Raw genomic sequence first — 27204 nt, 5'->3', positions numbered from 1 at the left:
AGTTGGCGGTGGGTGGTGATGATTAGCTGCCTTTCCTCTAGTCTTACACTGCTAAATTAGGGACGGCTAGTACAGATAGCCCTCGAGTAGCTTTGTGCGAAATTCAAAAACAAACAAACAAAACAAACAAGCGTTACATACCACAGTAATTGATATAAAAAAACAACAGCAAACGGATGGAAACAATGATATAAATAACGATTCCACTAAAGTACATTTTAGCAAAAATGTGCATTGTTATAATATTATGTAAACTAAATTTATCTTTAAAACGTACCCATTTACTGGGCTCCCTACCGACTACTAATTATTATAAGAAATGTTTTAAAAATGTCAACAAACTATTTTGAAACAAACATCAATTATGTAATAAAATCTCATTATATTATTACAGTATATACTTTCTCCAAACAAAATGCCCTTCTTTCTATTTGAATTTACTTATACACTTTGCATCTTATCAGTACTTGATACTTTTAGGACCGCATTATAAAAGAAAGACTTTATTAAAAACTACTTTTAATTACTTGATAACTAAGATTAAATTATTCAGGGAAACGTGACGTGCTACAGGAAAAATGTATATGAGAGAAGCACAGTTTCACGGCCTGTTGTTGTGTCTATTTGTATTCCGAGATTTAGATGCCAGTGCGCTGCGTATACAGACAGGGACAGAGATAATCGTCGTTTCAACATGGTGATTTTTTTATTTCTGTTTTTTTATTTCGCGCAAAGCTACACGAGGGCTATCTGTGCTAGCCGTCCCTAATTTAGCAGTGTAAGACTAGAGGGAAGGCAGCTAGCCATTACCACTCACCGCCAACTCTTGGGCTACTCTTTTACCAACGAATAGGGGGATTGACCGTCACATTATAATGCCTCCACGGCTGATAAGGCGTGCATGTTTGGTGTGAGGGGGTTTCGAACACTTGGATTTTAGTTTCCGTAACAGTTTAGGAAGCCAGCGAGCCGCTTCCTGCTATCGAAATGGATGATTGTTTGTTTGTTTGCTTTTGAATTTCGCACAAAGCTACTCGAGGGCTATCTGTGCTAGTCGTCCCTAATTTAGCAGTGTAAGACCAGAGGGAAGGCAGCTTGTCATCACCACCAACCGCCAACTCTTGGGCTACTCTTTTACTAACGAATAGTGGGATTGACTGTGACATTATAACGCCCCCACGGCTGGGAGGACAAGCATGTTTGGCGCGACGGGGATGCGAACCCGCGACCCTCAGATTACGAGTCGCACGCCTTAACACGCTTGGCCATGCCGGGCCCTGCAGCAAATGAGAAAAAGTTTTGAAATACTAACTATATTTGTAACATGACTTTACTTTCAAAAATAGTTGTAGTAAATTCTTATCTAGTTAAGATATCACGTGTTAAAAATAGAAGGAGAAAGTGGAATAACGAAATTTAAGATTTTTTAATCTGAAAAATCTAGGATTTTGGCTTCACTCTAAATACACTGCTACCTTTAATCACAGTTGTTATTGTTTTATTATTAAGGATTAAACTACACAAAGGGATATTTACACTCTGTCCACTATGGATATCCAAACCCGATTTCTGGCAGTACAATTCCTCTGTGCCACTGGGTGGGAATATAATCACTTAGAAAATTTAAAGTTTTATGTGACAAAATGTAACATATCCTAACGGTGGGTATCAAATAAGTAGAAATAATTATAGCTCAGTAATCTTGCTAAGTTTCTTCTTTAATACTTAATAAAATAAGAGTGACATGTATCGCGTTGGAATTATGGTAGTTTACATGGTTAAAGTCAACAGCCTACTTTGCAGCGCCCAGTGTTCAAATCCCAGCCTGCTCACGAACGTCGCTTCTTTATAAAAATATTAGATTATCAAAGCATGGTATATCTTTTTCAAAATGTGCAAAATTAATAATTTTGTGAGTTGCAGGATCATTAGAGATATTTAAGACAGTGTTACTCAACCAATATCAAATAATATACTGTGAGTATTCTAAGTAAATAGCGCAAGATAACGCACTACAATGTGTAACGAATGTGGCTGAACATAAAAATAAATCGTTTAATGGTTTTTAGAAACTTTGCAAGCCAGTGTTTGTGAGTTAGGTATATTTTTAGTTTCAGAATTGCTGTTTGAACGTAGCTTGCGAGGTTACTCCTACAAGTTGTGTCAAATTAACTTTAGTTTCTAACAGCCGTTATAGAAGGAACAAATTAATTTGTTACCATTACGTAGACTGGACTTGGCAGTGTTTTTTGTTTTTTTTCATACAAACAACCTTAAACAACCAATCCAGCATTACAGCTTATTACCTAAATATTAAAAAAAAACAACTGATAAAAACGAAACAATTAATCAAAGACCAGATTTCTAACTTACTTACTATTATATGAAGAGAAGACAATAAAAGAATTATTCGTTTTAAGTTTCTTTTTAATAAATGATATTTTTCAAACATAATAAGTAATTCATTTACGCAGCAAATTCTTCAAATGAGTAATTTAAAGGATTCTTTTATATTGTTGCATACAAAATAAGCACTTGTATTTATACACTAAAATATAATTTTAATGGTTATTGCTTACCTTTGTTAATTGTCCGTCGGATATATGTTTATCTGTATCTAGATTTGTCTGTTGTGATTGTACTGGTCGCTCTACTTTTATGTCTAGAATTATTATATCCACAAGGCACTTTTTTCTTCAAACCGGCTGAAAGCTACCCATTGCTGTTCATACAGTAGATCTATTGTAATTACAGGATACGATTTAATATTCAAGATAAGTGACTAACCAATGTTAGAAGCTGCAACAAAAAAGCTATAACTATTTTGTACTGCAGTTTTGGAATCGAAGAATGGCTACGTTTGACAGCACTTTTCACTCACTATTGGTTAATGTTTAAATATTAAATTTTATAATTGAAAGTATGTTTGGTTTTGATTTATTCATTGACGGAGTTTCATCATATTAGTACTTATCACCACTAATCATTCGTAATTATTTATAGGGTTAGAACAATGAATTTTTGCGATAACTGATTTTTTTAATTTATTTTCTGATTTCGTAGTTCCTTTAGAGAATCAAAGCATATTTACTGTTTATTAACATGTTACTGTGTCATTAACTATTGTTCAACAACTATTACTATATGTTAAAATACGATACGCGTGCAGTCAGTCACAATATGTATTAATAAATATTTCTCTCTGTTGTTGAAGTGTTACTAACGAAAGTTTCAATAGATGGCGTCTAATTTCCTTTCTAAACATTCACGAAATCAATTTAAGATTTCGTGTATATCAACTACTCATAATTTGTTTGTCACATTGGCTAAGGAAATAAAGTGATAAGAATTTACCCGTTAATTTTTCTTTTACAATTTTAGTACCAATATTTTGAAATTTTTTTTGTAATTTCTCAAAATGATGTATGTCTTTAACGATATTTTCACAATTGATAAAACATGTAATTCAATAGGTACTGTTCTGGACAAACAGGTTTATTTGACAAAGCCGTTTATATTGTTTAAACAATACAAGTTCATAAATAAAAATAACAGTTAATTATGTGGGTGAAAAAATATATATAAACCGACGTCAGAATGTTGTCGAAACTCTCATTTCGAACAATGTCTCAACGAGCTGATTTATTTCTTTTCATTTACCAGTTAGAGGAAGAAAATCCATATATTATACTGTTAATCCATTTCAAGCTATAATTTTGTCTAACCTCTTTCTGATTTTCCACAGAAATGTGCCTTAAAGTCTGTTGATGAAAGCTTTACGTTTAATACTAGTTTCAGAATTAATAACTATCAACAAGAATGGTTTATAATGTTATAAAAAAACTCGACATTAAAAACAAGTTTAATTACAGTTTTCAAAAATCTTTAAAAGACTTTACCATAGTAATGTAGATCTTAAAATCATTAAATATTAATGTTTGTTTGTTTTTTTAATTTCGCGCAAAGCTACACGAGGGCTCTCTGCGCTAGCTGTTCCTAATTTAGCAGAGTAAGACTAGAGGGAAGGCAGTTAGTCATCACCACCCATCGCCAACTCTTAGGCTACCCTTCACCAACGAATAGTGGGATTGATCGTAACATTATAATGCCCCCACGGTTGAAAAGGCGAGTATGTTTGGTGTGACAGGGATTCAAACCTGCGACCCTCGGAAATATTAATGTGTGTGTTTTTTTTACAGCAAAGTCACATGGGACTATCTACTGAGCCCACCGAAGGGAATCGAACCCCTGATTTTAGCGTTGTAAATCTTTAGATATACCGCTGTACTACAGGGGGCAAATATTAATGTAATGTAACGGTTAGTGTTTGGTCACCTCTTGTGTGTTACTGTTGCAGCAGCGTATTGATGATGCCAAACTTAAACGTGTTCATTTCTTCGTTAGGCCTATAATAACTATTTTTGTATAACTTTACACATATCAAGTTTTTTTCAGATAAAAGTAAGAACAGAATTACAAAAAAAAAAAACAACCTACAAATAAAGTATAAGAGAGAACAATATTTTCAAATTAAATTTCGTAAGCCTCAATTTTTGTATGTTGCCTGATGATGCCAAGTAAACCTGGTGAAGCGTTCTAAGACGAAACAACTTTATTCTGGTTCTGTCTCTGTGATGCCACGCCTGCAGCATCCATCTTTCTTTCAATAGATGTACCCGTTAGGTCTTCTCCTCTCTCAAAATACTTCTTCAACAGATTGGCATGGTAGATCTTGGTCGTCTCATTCACTTTCACTCTACAGTTCACTTTGTTGACCAATTCCTGAACTGTGAAGGGTCTCTTCCACTGCTGAATAAGTTTGTTGTTGTCTGTAGACAACGAAACTAAAAGTTGATATGTTGACCCTTGGTCTTGTTATTGCAGAAGTTTTTTCTGACTGTCTTTGGGTTTGGCTTTCCTAGTAAAACTGTTCTGATGGGTCCGGTTTGATATTCATTTCCAGTTCTCTGTTTTGTAATTTCCTTTTCATTTTGTATTGTGCTTGACTTCCTCTCTGAAACTATCCAGGAGTTTCTTCAGTGAAGTGCCTTTCTTCTGCACTTCCTTCAGCTCCAATGAGCCTGCCTACATTTGTGATGTCATTTTTCGAAACTTCAAGAGGTTTGATATCTTGCTTGCTCTTTTCCATTTGGGCTCTTCTGATTACTGCAGTAGTTTTGGCAATCCTTGTATTTGTCTAGTTCCACTAAATGTTTACTACCTGGTACATTTTCTACCACCAAATCCTATAGCGAGTGGTTCCTTGATACACATGGCCTCAAGGTCTCCTACATCATATGGAGTATCCATCTTTATTTTTACAATGGGAAATTTCCTCATTGTTTTAACAATCAGCACACACAAGCGTACCTTACCTGTCATCTAACCATCAGATAATAAATAAGTTCTCACTGCAGCACCCTGTGTCTCGTAGAACCTTGATTTTTTGTCCACAGAATATCGTTCACATATTAACATATATTATGATTAGTTGGCACCTCTTGATGTTTGTCACATGATCCAATCACTGTTGGCACTGTTGATTCACTTATAAGTTTGAGCCAACCATTACTTGTTCAATAATCAATCGTGCTTTGTTCAGATATTGAATCTGACGAAATGTCTTGATTCTTTTTTTTTTTTTTTTGGCAACAGCAGCCAGTTTCTCTTTTCTTCTTTCTTACCAGCACTGTCTTTATAAGCAGCTACAACTGCTTTAAGCTGGAGCTTTCTGTTGTTATTCGCTGGTAATGAACTTGCACTCTTTTTCAACGTGTTCCATTTTATAACAAACTTACTATGTCTTCTATCTGTTAACTTACTGCCACCTTTAGTAGACTCTTTCTTCTGGTTAGCCATCAATGTTTGCGAATTTAACTGGATATTCATGGGCTATCCATCTATATTACCTCCACTGGCTTCCACGTACAGGTTCTGCCAGCTTGATCACCTCGTTTACGTCTTTTCGTGCACTCTCCGTTAAGAACAGTGACATGTTGGTAGAGCATATGATCACGCAATAGTAGATCTGCCAGTCCCTCAAAACTATTTTCACATCTGGTCATATCAGTGCATCTGGTGAAATATCATCACAGACAAGCCACAAACTCACATACAGTTTCTACAGTGTTGGGTTTGACTCCTCTGACATTATGACAAAAACTTTCTTCAATAAGTTCATGCCGTTTCAGTAAAGCCACTTTTAACTTGTCATAATACATCCTATCTTCTGACGTCATGCCTGCATATACTTGTAAGCCTTTTCCTGTGAGAAGTGGGCTGGAACAATTGCCTTTGTCACAGTTCTTACTTTAGGTGAATCTTTCATATCTCTCCAGGAAATCATCAATGTCATCTTAATCTGCGCAGTTTGGATCGGCTGGCCCTGACTTCATTATCATTCTAAGGTCCTTCTTTCTTCCTTCAATAAGAGGCTCCAGGTGGTTAAGGCACTTGACTCGTAAACTGAGGGTCGCGGGTGTGAATCCCCGTCACACCAAACATGCTCGCCCTTTCAACCGTGGAGGCATTATAATGGGACGGTCAATCCCACTATTCGTCGGTAAAAGAGTAGCCCAAGAGTTGGTGGTGAGTGGTGATGACTGGCTACTTTCCCTCTAATCTTACACTGCCACTGCTAAATTAGGGACGGCTAGCGCAGATAGCCCTTGTGTAGCTTTGCACGAAATTTAAACCAAACCTTCAGTAAGGCGAGCTTTGCAATCTCAATTTGTGCTTTTATTCCCTCCATTTCTAGTCTCTCCTCTTTCTCTTTTCTCTCGATTTCTATTCTTATTCTCTCTATTTCCAGCCTCTCCTTCCTCTTATTTTCTTTCAGTCTTTTTCCTTCTCTTCTATGTCTACGATCTTCCTTCTCTAGATCTTGTTATTTAACAAACTCTCATAGTTCAGTCTTTTAACCCAACACGATTTCTTCCTTCAACTTATTTATCAAACTCACCTGACACCTTTATATAAGGCAGTTGTAATCTATACAATATTTCCGCTGTCGTTCACGTTTTTGTCTATCACCATTTACCACTGTATAATCCCAGTCGAGGCTTGCCACTTGTCAGATGTTGAGATTATGTTTTCGCCAACTCATAATTAAAGGCTTTTATTTATGCTTCTTAATAGTATAAATGTATAGCGTCTTGTTATTGGGCTTAGGGTTCTTCTATAGTAGGTGTCTGTGAGTTGTTGGCGATAAATTCAAAGATAAATGCAAAGCTATCTTTCCCCACTTGTTTGCAAACTATATATATATACATATATTGCAACTAGTTAAATGTCAGTACAACAAGTTCTTTACACTATCGAGATCATAAACATATCATAAACACTATATATAGTTCTCTCTTCAATTAATTTAGGATTTCTGTTAACAAGACGACCTATCTTTCTCTATTCCTGTCGCACTAGTATTCCGTGTGTAATCCACCTTTTTACGGTGTACAGTTATACATTTCAGTTACATTTATCAAACTAACAACGAAGTTTCACGTTGGCCTGAGTGTTGTTTCTGGTAACCTTTAAAAGCAAATTTGCAGCGTACAAAAGAACCAGAATTTTATGACAAATTTACGGAATAAACAATAGTTCAAATAAATCAATTTATTGAAATAGAAACTGACATAAATGTTATTTTAATATACATTGAAAATATTTCCACATAAGGAACCTAAACGTATTTACAATGAATTTCAACACATTTCTTGTATATAGAGGGGAAAATAACTATTTCTTGATAGCTAGTCCTATAACTTACAACATTTAGTAACTTTTCACAGAATAGTATGTGTACATTGTACATTTGTTCTAAACTAGGATATTCAGGTTACTTCAAAAATAAACACTTTTATGAACTTTACTTTAAGAAATTGTTTTAAATATTATTTGAAAAGTTCTTCGATATTGCTGTTTAATCAATAGAAGGCCATGAAATATCATGATATCGATTTACATACAATCCAGTATAGAAATAAAATACTAAACTGTTCCAAAGACAGGAATATTCCTATTATAACGCTGATACAAGGGTTAGCTGGACACTTCTTTTACCTGTATTACCTGTTTATAAATCTTTAACTAGTTCAGTCAGACATAAGGTATATTGACATTTTTTCTATATTCAATAACACATAATTAGGTTTTTTTTATTAAACATTCTAAAATTTCAGAAACTGGTAGCTAGCTAAGGTAGGTATAAAAAGGTAAAATGTGAAGTGGAGGAAGGAAAAGTGGTCTGGCTTTTTATTACTTTAAAGTCCATATAACACAATTAAATCTTGAATATTTGTGCACTCGACTGTCTTTAATGTATTTGCATATCCGTATTGCATATATTATTGATTTTATTGTCTCTTATTTCAAGGTTTTAACGAATACTATTGATATAATATTCGAAACTAGATTTGATTGTTTAGTTCACCTAAACATGCCAATGTGTGAGTGAAAGCCACCTCGTTATCTTTTAATTCTACGTTTTTGTAAGTGGTTGTTCTTTATTAATTCCATTCAACGCACGTTCTATACAGTCCCAATAGCGTGCGAAAATAGTTAATATGAGACAATATAGGTATTCTATCTGATTCCGTTCATTCTTCATTTGATAATTAACTAGACGTTAAGCTAAACATATAATTCTGGAAACAATATCTGGGAATAAATGTAAACATTTAACCACTTATGGTTTTCGCAATATTAATTGTAATATTAACTCTAAGCTGACGCATGAACTCGCTCTTAAGAATAGATGGTATGGTAAAAGAGATTTATTAGGATGCGCTCTACGTCAGTTGTTGTCAAGATCTGCATCATTTCACCAATAAAAGTCGGAAGACACTTTCAGCAATTTATGATAATGGAATTAACAACCGATGATAACACTTTTAACACTTTTATCATGCTAATTCCAGGGCTTCGCCTACATTAACACATTATCTTCCACAAAAAACGTTTCCAATAAATACATTAATTGCAATCGCTGATATTGTCGATAAATTATTATTAAAAATATAATACGCTAACGTATACACGTTTTCAGCGTAATTGCGTACACACGTTTGAATCGTAATTTGTGTATTTATATATACAAGTATCTGCATAACAATATGAATAATTTTAATGTTTTAATTTTTCCTACTTTTCATTATAATATTCTAGACAACATACGATCTCTGTGCAAACTTAATTTTGAGCAAACATGGAGTTTTGCTTCCCATCTAATAACTATTTCACGTATATCATCCCTTCCTTCCCCTATCAGCTGGATAATTTTTATTTATTAAAATCGTGACACTAACACCTAGTGCCACCTAACGGTAATAAAGCACTGTCAGTATTTATAACGTTGATCGATACACTGGCATTGCACAGTGGCAAACGTTAATCGTTTAACGAACACGCTTCAATTAAAACGTATTACTCCAGTAAAATTATCCGTCAAGATACCGAACACCAGTGAGCATCTTTAAATTGTGTTGACACGGAATAAGATAACATATCCTGTGTGACGATTTTCCTTCGCTGCCATAACAGACCTCGGTATCTTTTCATAAACATTAGTCAAGCCTCCTCGATCACATGCGAATAAGTCAAGATTTCTGTTACATCTACAGCTTTTCTCCTGAGAGATTTGTGATGTTGTAGTAGGAATGATCGGGAAATCGGTCGAGCTCTATGTAATCGTGCTCACTGATAAGAAGCTTGTCTAGAAGACAGACCAGTTCTGAGAACGAGGGACGCTCTTTGGGATCGCTATCCCAACAATAATGCATGATATTGTACATCTCTCTTTTACAGTGATCCGGTTTTTCCAGCCGATAACCATCTCTGACCCGTCTCATCACTTCAGCCGCTGCCATCCCTGGATACGGAGTAGAACCTAAAAATGAGAAAATATGTTTTACACAGAATGTTAACATTACTGTCATTTCATTACTGATGTGTCAATTTTAGCCATAATCAATCATGCGCACAAATATTTTCAACATACGCAGCACTATTAGTACCTCTTTCAACACATTTAACACCTTGAGAATCTTCCTCAATTCATTTGGTGCTATTAGTACCTTTTTCAACATATGACTCGCTTTTAAAGAGGAACTAGGTGTTAATACAACAGTAGCAAAAACATTCAGTGGGTGACAAAACATCAATACAGGCATCCAAAATAGTTTATAAACTCATCAATTTAACGTTAATATTTGTCTTGGTATAATGGTGAATTTTGGAGGCTACCATTTTTCTTTCATGCATATAAGTGTATACAAAGATATGTGCATGTGATTATCTCAGTTTTACAACTCTATATCCACGCATATATGTGTTGCAGAAACTTATAAATAAAGACAGTCCAAGTTTGCACAAAAATCTACCAAAATTCTTAATATATATCTATGGAAGAATTTAGGAAGTCTGCACGAATTTTAGGATTGTTTTCTTCTATAGCTGCTGTTGATTATAACAAACAGAAATCTGTTATTATAAGTTATACAAGCGATTTACTACCAGTACTGCTTATTTCACCCTCTGATAGCCAGGGCCTGGCATGGCCAAGTGTGTTTTTCGAATCCCGGTCGCACCAAACATGCTCGCCCTTTCAGCCATGGGGGCGTTATAATGTTACGATCAATCCACAAAAAAAAAATTCATAGCCAGTCGTCTCCTCCTCCACTTTTTTTTTTTATAAAGTTTGTTTAATTGTTTGTTTGGTCTAAATTATTCGCAAAGCTACACGAGGGCTATCTGTGCTAGCCGTCCCTAATTTAGCAGTGTAAGACTAGAGGAAAGGTAGCTAGTCATCACCACCCACCGCCAACTCTTGGGCTACTCTTTTACCAATGAAAAGTGGGATTGAAAGTCATGTTATAATGCCCCAATGGCTGAAAGGGCAATCGTGTTTGGTGTGACGGAGATTCGAACCCACAATCCCCAGATTACGAGTCGAGGGCCCTAACTACCTAGCCATGTGAAGCCATCTTGTATCTAAGTCCATTATTCGTTTTTATTATTACTTCAGTTCGCTCTCGTTGTCTTTTGACACATACATACACAAACATGGATCAAATATCAAATAGAATAAAAAAAGTAAAAACACGGATCAGTGTAATAGAAGGTTTATCTGTTTAGGGAGTTTTACTCTAAATGTACTTACACATATATATATAATCTAGCGCAACGGTACAGGTGCATGCCAGAAGAAAAATAGAGGTTATTCGTTCACTTTTTATTTTGTCGACCTACTTACCTATTAACAGGTTGTGAGCTGTTTCTTTTTCTTAATTAAACTTAAGAGAAAGCTTTTGATTCTATTCATATCCAATTGTTTTCGTTCAGTTGTTTAAATGATCCATTTATTGGTGATATACAATAAAAGAAAAAAGATACATTGCAGGCGTATATAAGATAAATCTGTCTACTTCAAATAGCCCTCAAGTGGCACAACGGCGTGTCTGCAGACTTACACCACTAGAAACCGGGTTTTGAAACTCGTGGTGTGTAGCTTTGTGCTTAATTCCAAACAAACAAACACTGTATCAAACAACGCCTCTCTTTTTATTATTTTTTATTCATTGCACAATTCAGTACGAGATGTAGCTCTGTTAAAAGAAATCGTACATGATTGTTTGTTTGTTTTTTGAATTTCGTGCAAAGCTACACGAAGGCTATCTGCGCTAGCCATCTTTAATTTTGCAGTGTAAGACTAGAGGGAAGGCAGTTAGTCATCATCATCCACCGCCAACTCTTGGGCCACTCTTTTACCAACGAATAATGGGATTGGCTGCACATTATAACGCTCTATGGCTGAAAGGGAGAGGTTCTTTGGTGCGACGTGGATTCGAACCAGCGACCCTCGGATTACGAGTTGAACGCCTTAACCCATGCCGGGCCTAAATCGTACATAAGACAATGTATCTTTGTGTGTAGTTGCTGTTTTCATATTTCGATACACTCACTGTGTCCTCGTGTAGAGTGATTGTTTCCATATTTTAAGACACTGTGTCCTAGTGTATAGTGGTTTTTCCACATTTCGAGATACTATTCTACCCTCATGTATAGTGGTTATTTCCATATTTTGAGGCACACTATGTGTTTTCGTGTATGGTGGCCATTTCTGTATTTTGAGACATTATGTGTTTTCGTTTTCAGTGGCTATTTCAGTGTTCTCATGTATATATCAATATATATCTATATCAATATTTTGAGACGTACTATGTATTCTCGTTTATAGTGGCTATTTCTTGTTTCTAGAAAAAAGGAAACGTATTCCAGGGTAGACCTGTCTTCTACTTTAAAATATTTTTCCGTGAAACGTTTTTGCCTTTGACCAATCAGGAGAGACTCTATTAGCGTCAGTTTTTCTTGGAACTGTGCAACATGTCGACTTCAACAGAAGATGGAATGTTTGGAGTCCTTCTACAATTCTACTTGAAAAGTGCATGTATGATATTTTATAAACATCGCTTTTCCTCATTCCTACACAGAAGAATAAGTAATTGGCATATGCTTGTTTTTCATTAGGGGCCTGGCACAAGCCTAACATTGAACAAGTTTAACATTTATTATCTCGTTTTATGATTATTGTCATATAATCATGTTCCCTAACCAACAGATATGATTAATAAGACAAGATACTTCAAGATACACTAAATAGTGATATTTTGACTACTCGAGACATTCTTAGTGCTGTAATTACATTTTTTAATATGCACAGTTCTTTTAGAAATTTCCTCAACATGTATAATATCATTATTACCTATCGTGGCACACGTAATGCCACTATTTTCATTCTCAACATAGGCAAAGCCATTATTTCCATTCTGAACTTTTAAAACACCGTTATTTTTTCTCTTCACTTTTGTAAATCATTTGTGTATAAAACTCCATAAACGTGTTCAGTATTATGGCACACATTTCCCAGTTTGATTTGTGAATTTCACGGAAAGCTACACGAGGGTTATCTGCGTTACCCGTCCTAATTTAGCAGTGTATTAGTAGAGGAAAAGCAGCTAACCATCATCACCTATAGCCAACTTTTGGGCTACTCTTTTATCAACGAATAGTGGGATTGATCGTAACATATAACGCCCCCACGGCTGAAAGGGCGAGCATGTTTGGTGTGACGAGGATTCAAACATGCGACCCTCTTGGCCATGCTGGGCCCATTTCAGTTTGAATGCATACTATCTAAGATTAAACATTGCATGCTTTTAACCGCTACGTTAACTATTAATAACTCTGAACATCAGTGCGCTAATATTTTTATTTAAGTATATTATTTTAAAACATCCAGTAATTAAAAATGATTCGGGATCATTAATTATCCAAACGTGTGAAGTTTCGAATCTACTACTTACAGCAGTCTAATTTAAAAAAATGAATCATTGTAGTTGAAAATATAATAAACAGTAATTACATCCTTGTTTAGAGCTCAAAATACGTATTGACCAAACAGCACTAATGCTATCATTTTACATCTTTGCCTTTAAACCATATTTGGCCAGCATGGAAAACAATCTGTCTATAAACAAAAATATTCCACAAAACAAATTTGTATGTTCAATTTGTTCAGTACGCTGTTATCCGATCAAGGCAGTTCTGACCATAGAAAGTGTGTGTGTGTGTGAAAAGGGTAACTAAACCAGAGCCCTCCAAACTCTTTCATTATTCGTACTCTAAACATATTATAGAAGTTTTTTTGTTATTATAAGTTATGTACTTTTCCATATATTGTTTTTTGTATTTCTTATTTCAGTAGAAAACTTAACTGAGGTATAAAATGCCCCACTAGAAGTATAAATATCTTCGCAAGGGCCACAGATAATCTGGTGCCAGGTCTGGATTATGAAGGTTCCGATAAGAGGGCCAAAAGTTCGTAACTTAAAAAAAATGTTTTTAACATAAAAAAATGATAAAGAACTGTATATCTTTCATGTAGTAATGTACATACATTACGAATTTTACAAAACAAAAATACTTAAATGCGTTGAATTCAATAAGTTAGGGTAACAGCAGGCCACCACGCTAAGTATTTTTTATTCTAGTCAATTACTTATCGCTCAAAGTAACTCGTGATCAGTTTCTAACAGCTAAAACTTCACTAAATCAAGCGAGATAGAAAGGTATAATCAACGCAGTTAATATTAACGAATGTGGCTTTGATGTATATAACCGAGTGGTTTTTCAAGTAGGTGATACGATTGAACCTCGTTCCACTAAAATAACAAGTCATAAGTCAATAAGCCTAAAATATAAAACATAAAGCAGTCATTGATAAGAAATCATGAAGATCGGGAACTTTGATAACTGGGTATGTAATTACAATTCTTTCTTTATTCTTCAGACGCTAGATAAACATCGCATAGATTTACAAACGCTTTGAACTTAGACAATTATTATTGAACAAAGTAGTTATGATGTTCTAATATAAAAAAAATTCGTGTGCAAATTTCACGAGCAAATTTACGTGTACTTTAACAAATTATAAATGTCTATGATATTTAGCATTATAAATTATAATAATAAAGAAGCTATGAAATACCTTAGTACAAGCACATTCGAATGTGAGTTATAAATATTATTTAGGTAAAACTCAATAATACTTTCATTTACATTAATGTAGTTGGTTTGGGTTATTAAAGTAATACAAAATTACATAGATACCATACTTAAAATATCGTCACGTACTTAAAACATTTACTAAATGTATTACTCGTTCATTAAAATAACTAAAGAAAACAGATAACTTTATTTTTGTCACTGTTTTTCTGTCTTGTATTAATTAATGTTCAGCTACGTGAAATTTTAAAAATGAAAGGGTTTTAATCGATCAAATTATTTAAAATATGAATGTTGTGATTACACTCAACAAACGAAGTTGGTTTAATTTATATATAAAGGTCACCCACAATAAAATGATATAGCAGTCCTAAATTACTGGTAGCAATATTATAGAACAGTAGAGTTTTAATAGATCAAATTATTTAAAATATGAATCTTGTGTTTACACTCAACACGTAAAGTTTCTTGTTTCTGTTTAAGACAGCTGGTATGGGTATTGGTACTTTATTTTAATTAAAGTACTAATACCCATACCAGCTGTCTTAAGAATACATTTTTACTTCAAGTGGGTTTCTAGTCATAATGAAAAAAAAGTTTCTTAATTTATATATAGAGGTAGTCCATAATAAAATGATATAGCACTCTTAAATTACTGGTAATAATAATATTATAAAACAGTAGAGTGTTATAACGTTTCTTAATAAACTTCTCTAAGTCATTATGTGATTAATTATTTGTTTAACTTGTAGATTATATATGTTTACCTAAAGTGACGATCTCCCACATGAGAATCCCAAAAGACCAAACATCGGTTTTTGTGGTAAAGATATTGTCAAATAAAGATTCAGGAGCCATCCATCGTATTGGAAGCCGACCCTAGAATAAAAGAGGAAAGCTGTACCTTATGCTTACGGTCATAGTCTGAGAAAACTTAGTCTACCAGTAAACCAACAGTTGTATAAAATACAAATCGTGTGTTAAACCTTAATATTCACATTTAATTCCCTTAGGATATATTTATCTATTAATACTGTGCATATTATAAACTGCAACCAGAAGACAAAGGCTATGTGGTGAACTAACAATTATTGCTTAATATATATTTTTTAACTAAGTAATCTTACTATTTCATTGAAAAAATGCTTTCCAATTCTGTTAGTATATTTCAAAATGCAGCTATATTGTGCATCATATTAAGAAATATAATAAAACACAAACAAGTTTTATAGGTCCACCTGTCCAAAATGCCAGGATTTTACAGTTTCTTGAATTTGAATTTAGCATTTGACCCTTGTAAAGACAGGATTGTCTCTCAAAATCACTAGAGTTTTGTTACATTTCTTATGTGATTTAACAGTCTTTTCTATCCCATGTTTTTAACTATAGCTAAAGCTATACAGTACACGTTATACTGTAAACCATGATACATCAAAAGTTATGTATTAAGCTAAGTTACTGTGTTTCATAATCCTCTTAAAATTTATGGAAATATCACTGTTTAGTAGTTTTTGGAAATAGTTATTCAGTACATGCTATAAACCGTGTCTTGAAGAGCAAAGTTGACTTTAATAAGTTATAGTAAGTAATCTTACATATTTATGCATTATAGCATGAGGTGTATCTCCCCAAATTTAATCGGCTATTTCTAGTTAATACTATATATTTAGAAGAAGAGTAAAATTTTGTAGTCTGTAACTAACTCTGATTTTTATTTATAATGTACATTATTGAATAATTAATAAAGTTATATAGTTTATGCCATTTTTCTTCTAAGAAAGATAAAAAGAGCACTTCATGTGTTGTGAATGGATGATGCAATACTTATGTTTTAATTTTAACCACAATTAGCTAGGTTGAAGAAAATGTAGTGAAATATGATATGTCGATGACAGAAAAAGTTATACCAATATCTCTATAACTTCATTTTCTACACTGCTTAAAATAGGCTTAAGATTTGACTAAATTATACATAGGTTTCTTCATGTGTTAAGTTTAATTTTTATTTCTACAGTTTTCCAAATTGTTTTTTACACTTTAAGACAGTTGATAGAAATGACTAAGTTTGATGTCTGTGTATTCAAACGAATGAAAAAGGAAACTTTGTAGCTCATTTAAATACACATACATAGGTAATATTACCTACTAGGTAAACTGGAAATTGCCTGGGATCCCATGCATGAAAGGACCCCCAGTGGTATGTATGTCTTTTAATCTACTTCTCAGTTTTCATGTCATTATGAAGACCCATTTACTGACTTCTGCCTGGAGCTCTGTAATGACTAAGACCACACCTGTATGTATGTGTGTGTGTGTGTGTAAGTGCTAACTGCTCACTTATTGAATATTAGAAAAAAAAAATTATAAATCCACGAAATTATAATTATAATAATTAAACAACACTGTTGTAAAACATAAGTAGTCTTACATAATATAGCACAAAGTACTACAGTTATAATAAGTACTAGGAAACACATGAGTACAGAACATTGTTTTTAAGGATGATGTTTAAAACTTGCATCATTTAAATTCTAAACAGATGCAGAAATTATCATAATATGATTTATGTCATTGCTTTGTTGCTTATTTAGCTTCAAGTTATGACTAATCTATGAAATAAAGTAACTTATTTACACAGCTTACCTCAGATTTTCGTTCATACACGTGATTGACTATTACATCTCTTGCAAAACCAAAGTCTGCTACCTTGCAAGTCTTATTTTCATCAACTAAGATGTTCCTAGCTGCTAGGTCCCTGTGTATTATCTGCAAGGAATAAAAAAAACATCAAAATAACAGTTGAATAAAAATTTTGTTATCTACTAATGTATTTCAAATGTTTGAATAAAAGTTTTGTTATCTACTAATGTATTTCAAATGTTTGAATAAAAGTTTTGTTATTTACTAATGTATTTCAAGTGTTTGAATAAAAGTTTCGTTATCTACTAATGTATTTCAAATGTTTGAATAAAAGTTTTGTTATCTACTAATGTATTTCAAGTGTTTGAATAAAAGTTTCGTTATCTACTAATGTATTTTAAATGTTTGAATAAAAATTTCGTTATCTACTAATGTATTTCAAATGTTTGAATAAAAGTTTTGTTATCTACTAATGTATTTCAAATGTTTTGTTTCGTAGAATGAAATATCTGGCATTTTTGGTGCAGTCAAAACTCTGATTTATTTAAGTTTGAAACTAGTTTGCTTAAACAAGTTTCTGTTGATGTAGTTTCTAAGTTTCGTTCATGATAACTTTGAGTTAAAGGTTTGAATGATTAACATAGTCAAGGTCATGACCAACACCACAGAGTGTGTGGGGCTCTTCCCCACCAAGGTTGACCTTTTCTTCCACACAAAGAAATTTTGCACTTTAAATAAAAGGCAACTGTGTATTTTTAAAAATCAGAATATAGTGGACCTTGTCGAATATTGGGGCAGCTGTTTGTTATGTTCCTAACAGTTATAAGGTGACATTTATTTACTTCTGTATATGAAGGGTGCAAAACTGTCATTAAGCCTAGTATATTGCAGCAATGTTTTTCGAAGGAAAAAACTTTAACAAAGAAATGTTTGAAAAAATTATTAAGAATTGGTTGCATTACAAATTTTTGGGAAACGTGGAAAACAGGAGGTTTCTATAAAATATAGCACACTTCAGATATTGGTACTGTTTATTAGTTGGAATCCTCATGGATTTAATGTGTATTAGAAGAAAAGATTCAGCTTTTATTGTGTAGCAATATATAACTTCGTCTTTTTTTGAATGCTAGATGTACTTCTGCAGTGTCTCCAAAAGTGTTCTGATTCAAGAGTAAATAAAACCAAAATTAAGGGAATCGGATATTTATATTTCTTGCTTCTGAAGCTCATATGTCGAGCAGTGCTGTTTGTTAGCATACAGAGTGCATAATTCTTCTCATGATTCAAGGCATGAGCATGTTTTATTAATGTCACGACAGTACAAATTAAAATGTTATACGTCCCTTATGCGAGTCATTTTAGTGTCTACTCGCTGACTGAAAGACAACACTACTGTAGTGTGAGCGGTTAAGAACAGCTAACCCTTCCAGTCGGCTTTGGACTCTTGGAAAACGATATTTTATTTAATTAATAAAGTTATTGTATTAGTATTTATTGTTTAAAAAATTAACTTTGGGAGTTTTATCTTTGCAGTAGACACACTGCGAAGATAGCTCATTGTGCAGCTATGTGCTTAAAAATAAACAAATAAATGTTTTTTTCCATATTTTTCTTGTGAATTTTGAACATTGAAATCACAATCTTGATAGCTCTGTAGTCTTTACTCTAGAGCAATGATATTTTGGGTGTATATATATATATAAATAGCACAATAAGTACCCGTTTAGTAGACAAATATTCCATTCCTTTAGTTACTTGGTAAGCAAAAGACGTCAGATCACGTGATGTCAGATGTCTAGAAGTGCCATGCAGGTTCCCATAGAAACGTTCTGCTCTACTTTCTCGGAGGTAGGACTGCAGCTTTCCGCCCATGACATACTCCATTATGACGAACAGAGGATCTAAATATACGGAATAAATTAACTTCGTATGATATTCTGTTCGCCCAAAAATATCTTTACTGAAATAAATATTTTCTTTTATAAACAACAAGTAGAGCGTTTACTAAGTAAAGATAATATTTCAACACGCAGCTTAAAACTGGTCTCTTGATACAATTGAGAAATAACTAGTAGTATTTAGAAACTGACCATTAAAATATTTAAAATAATTAGTTTAATTCAATAGCTCTGAATAATGAAGTAGGTAAGAATGACTGTTATAAGTCACATACATTTTAATCCTTTAAATGCAATTTATTCATTGATGATTTAACCTGTTCAGTGCCGTAGACGAGATAACTCGTCCAAGCCGATCGGTAACACAGTGCCACGGACGAGTTAATTCGTTCTCAATAATACATAACTACAACGTTAGATGTCAGCACCATACACGCATTTGACCTACCTACAAATTGTTTCACTTTTGATCCAAAATTTACCTCTATCCCCTCGGTGGGTCTCAGCAGATAACCTAATGTGGCTTTGCTATAAGAAAACACACACATTTACCCCTGTATGATACGTAAATTAAACATTCTAATGAGTCTACAGAATAAGTTGATCAGCTGGTAAGACCAGTTTGTAAAGTATTCCAAGTCACTGACTGGTTAACGGCCAATATACAGAGAACTTAAGTATTGTTTTTTTTGTTGAGCTATTCACAAAAAAACTACTTAAGGGTTATCTGTGCTAGCTATCCCTAATTTTGAAGTGACAGACTAGAGGGAAGGCACCTAGTTAATATCACCCACAAACAATTCTTAAACTATTCTTTACCAACGAATAGTAGAATAGCTGATCATGACATTATGACGCCTCCACGGTTGAACGGACGAGGATTTCGGCGACGAGATTCGATCCCGTAACCTAGAGATTGCAAGTCGAACACCCCACCTACCAAGTCCTATCAGATTAAAAAGTAGAAAAACTGACCGATGACTATATTTATGTCATATAAAAGTGTTTTTTTATAGCAAAGCCACATTAGGCTATCTGCTGAGCCCACCGAGGGGAATCGAACCCCTGATTTTAGCGTTGTAAATCCGGAAACATACCGCTGTACTAGCGGAGGGCCGTCATATAAAATAAAGAGTCGTTGAAAATCTATAAATCAAGTAAAGTGAGTAACTGACCCCTCTCAGTGCAACATCCCCACAGAGTTACGACATTGGGGTGTGGGTCCAACAGTTTCATTACTTCTAATTCACTCAGTAAATCCTTCTTTTCCTTCTCAGATGCGTGTTCTGAAAATCAATATATAGATTTATTAATCGAACACTTTCGTTTCAAAGCATTAAAAATACTAACCACTGTTTTACACAAATAACAATAATTTTTTTGCGCAATGCATTATTAAAGTTATTAACAGTGGACTATTTTAGTTCTTAAGCTCTGATACGTGAAGCTGTGACAAAGATAAAATATCTTAGAAAATACAATGACAATAAAGTGTCTTAAGAAATCACCATTGTATGCTCTTTTTGTGAATACGTGATAGGTACAAAATTATAACCTGTAATTCACCAACCTTTTAATGTCTTAACTGCAACAATACATGCTCCATCTTTGTTATCAATATTAAGTGCTTCACATTTCCACACCTGACCAAAACAGCCTTCTCCCAGAATCCCTAGGAACCGTAAATGATGTCGCGGAAATTCCCATTTCCGGTCTTCTGGAATGATCTACAGAAAATTGTACAAAAGAAAAAAAAAAAGAGCAGAAACCAACAAATGATGTTACAGTGCAACATTTGTAGAATAACAAACACGTATGAAAATAGTGGCTTTAATACAAATAAGGACAAGAATGGGAAAAGAGAACTTGTTTTTTTGTTTGTTTGTTTGGAATTTCGCGCAAAGCTACACGAAGGCTATCTGCGCTAGCCGCCCCTAATTTAGCAGTGTAAGACAAGAGGGAAGGCAGCTAGTCATCAGCACCCACCGCAAACTCTTGGGCTACTCTTTTTACCAACGAATAGTGGGATTCACCGCAACATTATAAGGTCCCCACGGCTCAAAGGGCGAACATGTTAGGTGTGATGGGAATTCGGACCCGCGATCCTCAGATTACGAGTCGAATGCCTTAACCCATTAGGCCATGCCGGGCCGAAAAGAGAAATAAGTTGTTTTTTCAGGTTAAACTTTTCGTGTTTCTCACAACATAAACACAGATATTTTTCTATATTTTATTGCCTGAAAGAAAGACGTTTACACCATACGTGTATAAATAGGTTTTAACCTTTATTATGCTTGCTCTTTAGTGTTAATAACGTAAATAAATTAATGTGTTAGATACAAAAATCTGTTCAGTACACTGTTGTTCAAATGAGGCTTTCGTAAAAGGTATAACAGCTCATAACTGAAGAAAAAATATTTATTTAACGTAAAGACGATTCTATGTATATTTTTTACATTACTATATTTGTTGTGCACCAACTAGCATATTGAGCTCTGGTATCGAGGTAAAACGTCGTCGGCAATAGGTAGGACTGATAATATAGTATAAATACTGTTATAACCTTTTCTCGAAAAGCAAGCAAGTGTAGAAATGTAGTGTTTAAAATTACAATAAGTCTAATACTATTGTCTTGCGATAATTATAACACTTTAAGATAATTAGAGATCTCTAGTTTAAAGAAAAAAAAGTGACGTTCATTACATAGCAGAAATTTTAAAATATATCAGGTCATCCGTTAAATAATGTCCGATTTTAGGTTTAAACAAAAGATAAATGATTTCAAACGCTTTTAAAGTTATTTAAGCAATAATGTATGTTCCATTATTATTAATTACTTCCTGCCAACGATTCACAAGCTTCTTAATAGCACTTTTATAAAATTCTTGGGGTTTGGAGGAAAAGAATGTAGATAGGGTAGTTTTGACATTTTCATGTGTTCCAAGCTCTTTTTCATCAATATAGTTCTGTAAACTTCAGAGTAGATGCTAATCAGATGGGGCGAGGTCTGGAAAATAAGGAGGATGTGGAAGTTTTTCCCAGTCTAGCTCTTCAATTTTTGCAGATGTAATCCTTGCTGTATAGGGCCGTGCATTATCCTGGTGTAATACAACACCTTTACGATTGATCAAAACAAGTCTTTTTTTCTTCTAGTGCAACGTTCAAGCGCTCTAACTGTTGACAGTAGAAGTCTGATGTAATCGTTATATTGAGTGGCAGCAACTCAAAGTGGACCACACCAACAGTATTCCACCAAGCACTTAACAAAACTTTCCTAGGGTGGAGGTCCATTTTGGGCTGTGCTTTAGCCCAGTTTACCTGCACTGAGCCATAGTTTGCGGCGCTTAACAGTATTACAAGATATCCATTTTTTCATCTCCAGTCGCTAACCTGTCAAAAAAAAAAAAAAAAGTGAGTTACGTTCACAAGAGTGCAGAGAAGTGCAAATCCATGCTCTAAGGATGGTTTTTGTCAAATCATGGGGGATCCATTTCCCAAGTTTTGACACCTTTCCAAGCTGTTGCAGACGACGGTGAAGTGTTGAGTAGGTTGAATTAAGGTTCTGTGCTAGTTCTTCAACTGTTACAGCACAATCTTCATCAAATGCAGCCAGAAGCAAGTCATCATTAAACTTAACAGGACGACCTGAACGTGGTGCATCACTTAAGCTGTAGTCATCTGATCTGAACTTCTGAAACCACCTTCAACAGTTTCTTTCATTGAGAGACTCCACACCATAAACACCTTGAATGTTTTGTGTAGTTTCTTTTTGCTGCACTATTGGCTTTTTTAAACTCATAAAGCATTATATGCCTAATGTGCTCCTCAGACACATTAATCTTTATAAGAGTTTTGTTTGATTAATGATCTGTAAAAGTGGAGTTGGTTAGTTTCTTTTATTTCTCTGAACATTGTTATACACATCCTACTACGTATTTTAGTCATTAAAACCTTCTACAAAGACAGAGATGATGATGCACTTTCTGTATTAAATTTTCAGGCATTACTTATGGGATGACCTGATACTTTAGTTGAAGTTATATTAATGATAGTAAGTAACTAAACTTACTCCCGTAAGCTCTCCAGATTCATAACGATTAGACGAGGCTCTTCTTGACCGCTGGTGGTAAAGGGTATTTGGGTGCAGATTAAGGTTAAGGTCATCCGTTGCTTCACTTTGGGTTTGGTCGTGAACTTTTTTATGCTACATAAATAAAATGTAATATTTATTCATTTGAAGAAAAATAGTTTTAAAAACGTCGATTTTGGATAAGAAATTATAAAATCAACTTTTTCTGTACAAGAATTTTTCATTTAATTCTAAACCAATCAGAAATTAAACTACAAGTGGTATTAGTAGGGTAGCGTTTATCCTAATGATTTTGTATACATTTTTTAAAGATATAGCATACTTAGTTTTATATGATAATAAATCTATTTTCAAAGAATTTTTTTTCTTCTATTGTCAAGTTTTTCGCTTTTACCAAGTCAGGTTACAGTTACGATTTAGACTTATCATCATAATTTCTTTTTGGTTTTTTATCGATAACCAAAAAACAATATTAATGTGTACGATTTTATTTCCTTTTGTTTGTGTTTTTAGTTGGCAAAGCAATAGTAGTGGTCGTACTTCGTTTTGTAACTGACCAACACAAGCATATTTATTGGATGTTTCTGGTCATATGTGACTAAAGCGATGGTGAAGGTTTTGTGTTTCTATGTTTACAAGGCGAGAACTGTGATTGATGAAAGTGTTAAATAAATTACTGTAATAACTGAGATTACTGTGCGACTTGTTTGTAAGTCACCCTGAAAATGTAACGATTATTTATTTCCATTTGTAGTGTTAAAGACAGACGAGACTCTTACAGAATACTTAAGGGTTTGATGAAAACTGGAGTCGCGAATATACTTCCACCGGTTGACAAGTTGAATGCTATCTGTTAAAAGCTAAAGTCTTCCACAGATGTCAGACGAAAAATCAATGTTTTCCTTCTTTATCATTGTTGCTTTTTTATAACGTAGTGCTTTATTTTTTATTGTAATTTATTGAAAATATGGTTTGTAAATCTATAAGTCTAAGTACAGTGTTTGTAGCTTTATAAATAATACTTGTATATTATATACGCTAAAAACTTTGGCTTTCTCAATCGTGTACTTGGGATTTCTCATTCCACATAAAACTTAAGACATTATCAACTGATACAGTCTTTAGAGAGATGACTAAGACAGTCTAGTGGATAGTAATAAATTCTACGGTAAAGTCTCACCTGTTTGATCTTTTCCTTGTTCAGACATTTTCGATAAAACATCCAAAATAAGAAAGCTACAAGTGGAGCAAACCCTAGTATGGCTACAATTGGCAACACGGTTGCTGTTATATTGATTCCTTGCGATCCCTCATCCTTGCTGCCTCCAGGAGCGCCCTCTTCCGAACCGCCAGGACGTATTGTTGTTCTGCCTCCTTCGGTAGAGGAAGAGATGAAGGTGGAGGTAATTGAGGGGGGTGGAGGCAGTGATTTTGGGGGACTTCGAAGTGACGGGGGATATCTTCTGGGGAGGTTTGACTGGGGAAGGGACAGCGGTGGGGGGGTTAGGTAAGAAGGGATAGGAGGCAGAATTCGGCTGATAAGGCGGAAAGGGCCGACGACCCGTTTCTTCATCTGGCTTACCATGAATAGAGAAATCATCGATTGGATAACCTTCTTCAGGACTATCATTAGGCTTCAGGATTCGTACATAAACTTCGATCTTGGACTATATTCACAGAAACAGAAAGCTTATGTTGATAAAGTCAAACTGCATTTTGTTTACATCAAAAAATCTTTAACAATTACATGGTTAATATTTTGGCTCGCTACAAAACATCTACTGCCAAATGTTTGTTTTTCTTTGTAATTCTTGGTTTCATGATTGTGAAAAAGTACAACCAAGAGCAATACTTCTAGACCTATATATGATTCGCTGATTTTTTTTTTAGAACAGAATATACAAGTGTGCTAAATTTATATTAGTTTTATGGCAATAAATAAGGTAAATAATCCATAAATTGCAAGCCTTTAGTTTGGCATTATAAATTCGATATTTTATCCAGATTATACGCTGTATAACAGGTTTGACGGTAATGTTGATGTTCAGTATCCCATTTGGAATTAAATTTCACTTTCATTATTCCCAAGAGGTGAAAAATAACAAACCATAATACCTCTTGCATCCATTTGCATTAAGTTAAAATTGATTAAAAGCATTACACATAAGCCATAAATGTGTGTATCTAATACCTAATTAATGCAATAACGAGATGAAGGAAAAAGGCGATTCTGGTACTAAAAGTGATCGGCACTAGGGTCTTTGATCGTGAAATTTGTACAGTCAAAATCTAATTACATTTGATGTAACTACTGTTTATACTCGTACTGTTTGCATTCATCAAAGAATGTAAAGATGTTTATGGGTTAGGCTTATAGTTCATTTATAATCTAAATAAATGATATTCGCCCTCTATAATATTTTTAAAATTAAAACATACGTTTTGAAAACAAATAAAATTTATTTTATAATTTTTATTAATATCAGCTAAATACAAAACAACAAAAAGTTTCTGAAATATCTTTCTGAGTTCTGTGATTTAATAAACGTACGAATTATCGAAACTTAAATATTTAAATTTATGTCAAAAGTGATTGTTCAAAAAGTAGTATGTTCACATAATAGTATATATATTATGTTAAAACGTGCTTATTGGCACAACATTTTAATTATGTTAAATTACGTACCTAGAAGCCAAAATTATAATTATTTTTAACAGTTAAGCACACCATTTTATCGTAATAAAGCAAATATAGCGTTTCGTTTGTGTGCGTATATGTACAATTATTAATAATTATAATGTTTATTTTATTAATAATATTGTCTAAACTGTGTTTATCGCAATACTTACGATTATGAGCTTTCATGTAATATGTTCTGAATATTTTATATGATTATTCTTAAACGTTTGACGGAAGATTAAAAAATGTTCTTTCACCAGTTTTTTTATGATTTAAAAATTCCTTTCTTACCGTTTGGTGGCCATCGTTTGCTGTGATGAACAAGTAATAATCGTTTCCAGCCTAGAAAGTAAATAATAATATGTAACAATTTTACATCAAACTGTTTTCAAATGACGAAAAACAAACAAAATAAGGATATAAAATTAACAGTAATAAAGCTAAACTTTTCGCCTATTGGTTCAATTTTTACTAAATTCGCATGCCCGAGGACTATATTATTTTCGTTTTCAGCATTCGGTTTGCATAATTCTGGCAGAAGGAGACACTCAAACATTGAAAAACAAAATGAAAAAAGCAGTCTCAACCACTTTAGTTGTTTGAGTTGGGGCATTGTCATGGAATAGCAGAAGAAACTGCAGAGTCTTATTACCACTTCTTTTCAACGCCTCATCTTTCAAGAAGTAAGCGTAATATGACATTAAACTGCTTTATCGGCTTTCAGGTGATTATCAAGTTAGAAAACCTAGGTTTTTTAAAACATAATTTTAAAATAATGGGGGAAGAGTATTCACTATGATCTTTGATGCTGGGTTTTTATGTTTGTTTTGATTGATCTTCGGTCTCTAGAACCTGGAATTCAACGACTGCTTTTAATAACTTCTGGCCTTACGTTTAATTACACCAACACCTATCGACCACATTCCATTTTACTTATAATAACACTCAACGTACACAAACGTTCTTACAACATGTCACTACTGTCTTTAATATTTCAACTGCATTCAACATCGATTGTCAAAACGTCGTTACACATTTTACAACCACAAATGAATTCCAGTTGTAGCGTAGACCAGGTGTGACTCATTGGTTAGCGTGCCGGACTGTGGATCAGATGTTTCGTGGCTCTTTTCTAATTATAGCTATTTTTTAATTGCATTCCTAGTGGTCAATTTGGGATTTTAAAACAGGTGAAACTATTTGTTTTAACCTTCTTTGACATTTCAATCAGAAAACCTAGTAAGCTAGTGGCTTGAATCCTAAATAGGTGAAACTCCTTTTCGCACCTTTCAGCTCCAGTTTAACTCATTGCACGTTCTGCGGTTTGGTTTGCT

At 33.8% G+C, this 27204-nt stretch overlaps 1 protein-coding gene across 1 annotated transcript in view; it reads right to left on the bottom strand.

Moving 5' to 3' along the window:
* Positions 1-7846: 7846 nt before the first annotated feature.
* Positions 7847-27204, bottom strand: part of LOC143255842 (tyrosine kinase receptor Cad96Ca-like) — a 61925-nt gene continuing 42567 nt past the window's right edge. The window contains 10 exon segments of the mRNA XM_076512161.1: positions 7847-9886; positions 15330-15441; positions 17206-17328; positions 18922-19103; positions 20276-20386; positions 20671-20827; positions 23170-23304; positions 24371-24652; positions 24654-24857; positions 26162-26212. Coding sequence (XP_076368276.1) covers positions 9615-9886; positions 15330-15441; positions 17206-17328; positions 18922-19103; positions 20276-20386; positions 20671-20827; positions 23170-23304; positions 24371-24652; positions 24654-24857; positions 26162-26212 — 1629 coding nt within the window. The 3' untranslated portion in view covers positions 7847-9614.

Source organism: Tachypleus tridentatus, chromosome 7 (assembly GCF_004210375.1).
Source record: "Tachypleus tridentatus isolate NWPU-2018 chromosome 7, ASM421037v1, whole genome shotgun sequence".
Classification (NCBI taxonomy): Eukaryota; Metazoa; Arthropoda; class Merostomata; order Xiphosura; family Limulidae; genus Tachypleus; species Tachypleus tridentatus.
The sequence above is the reverse complement of the archived record's forward strand: the minus strand, read 5'-3'. Positions and strand labels throughout refer to the sequence as shown.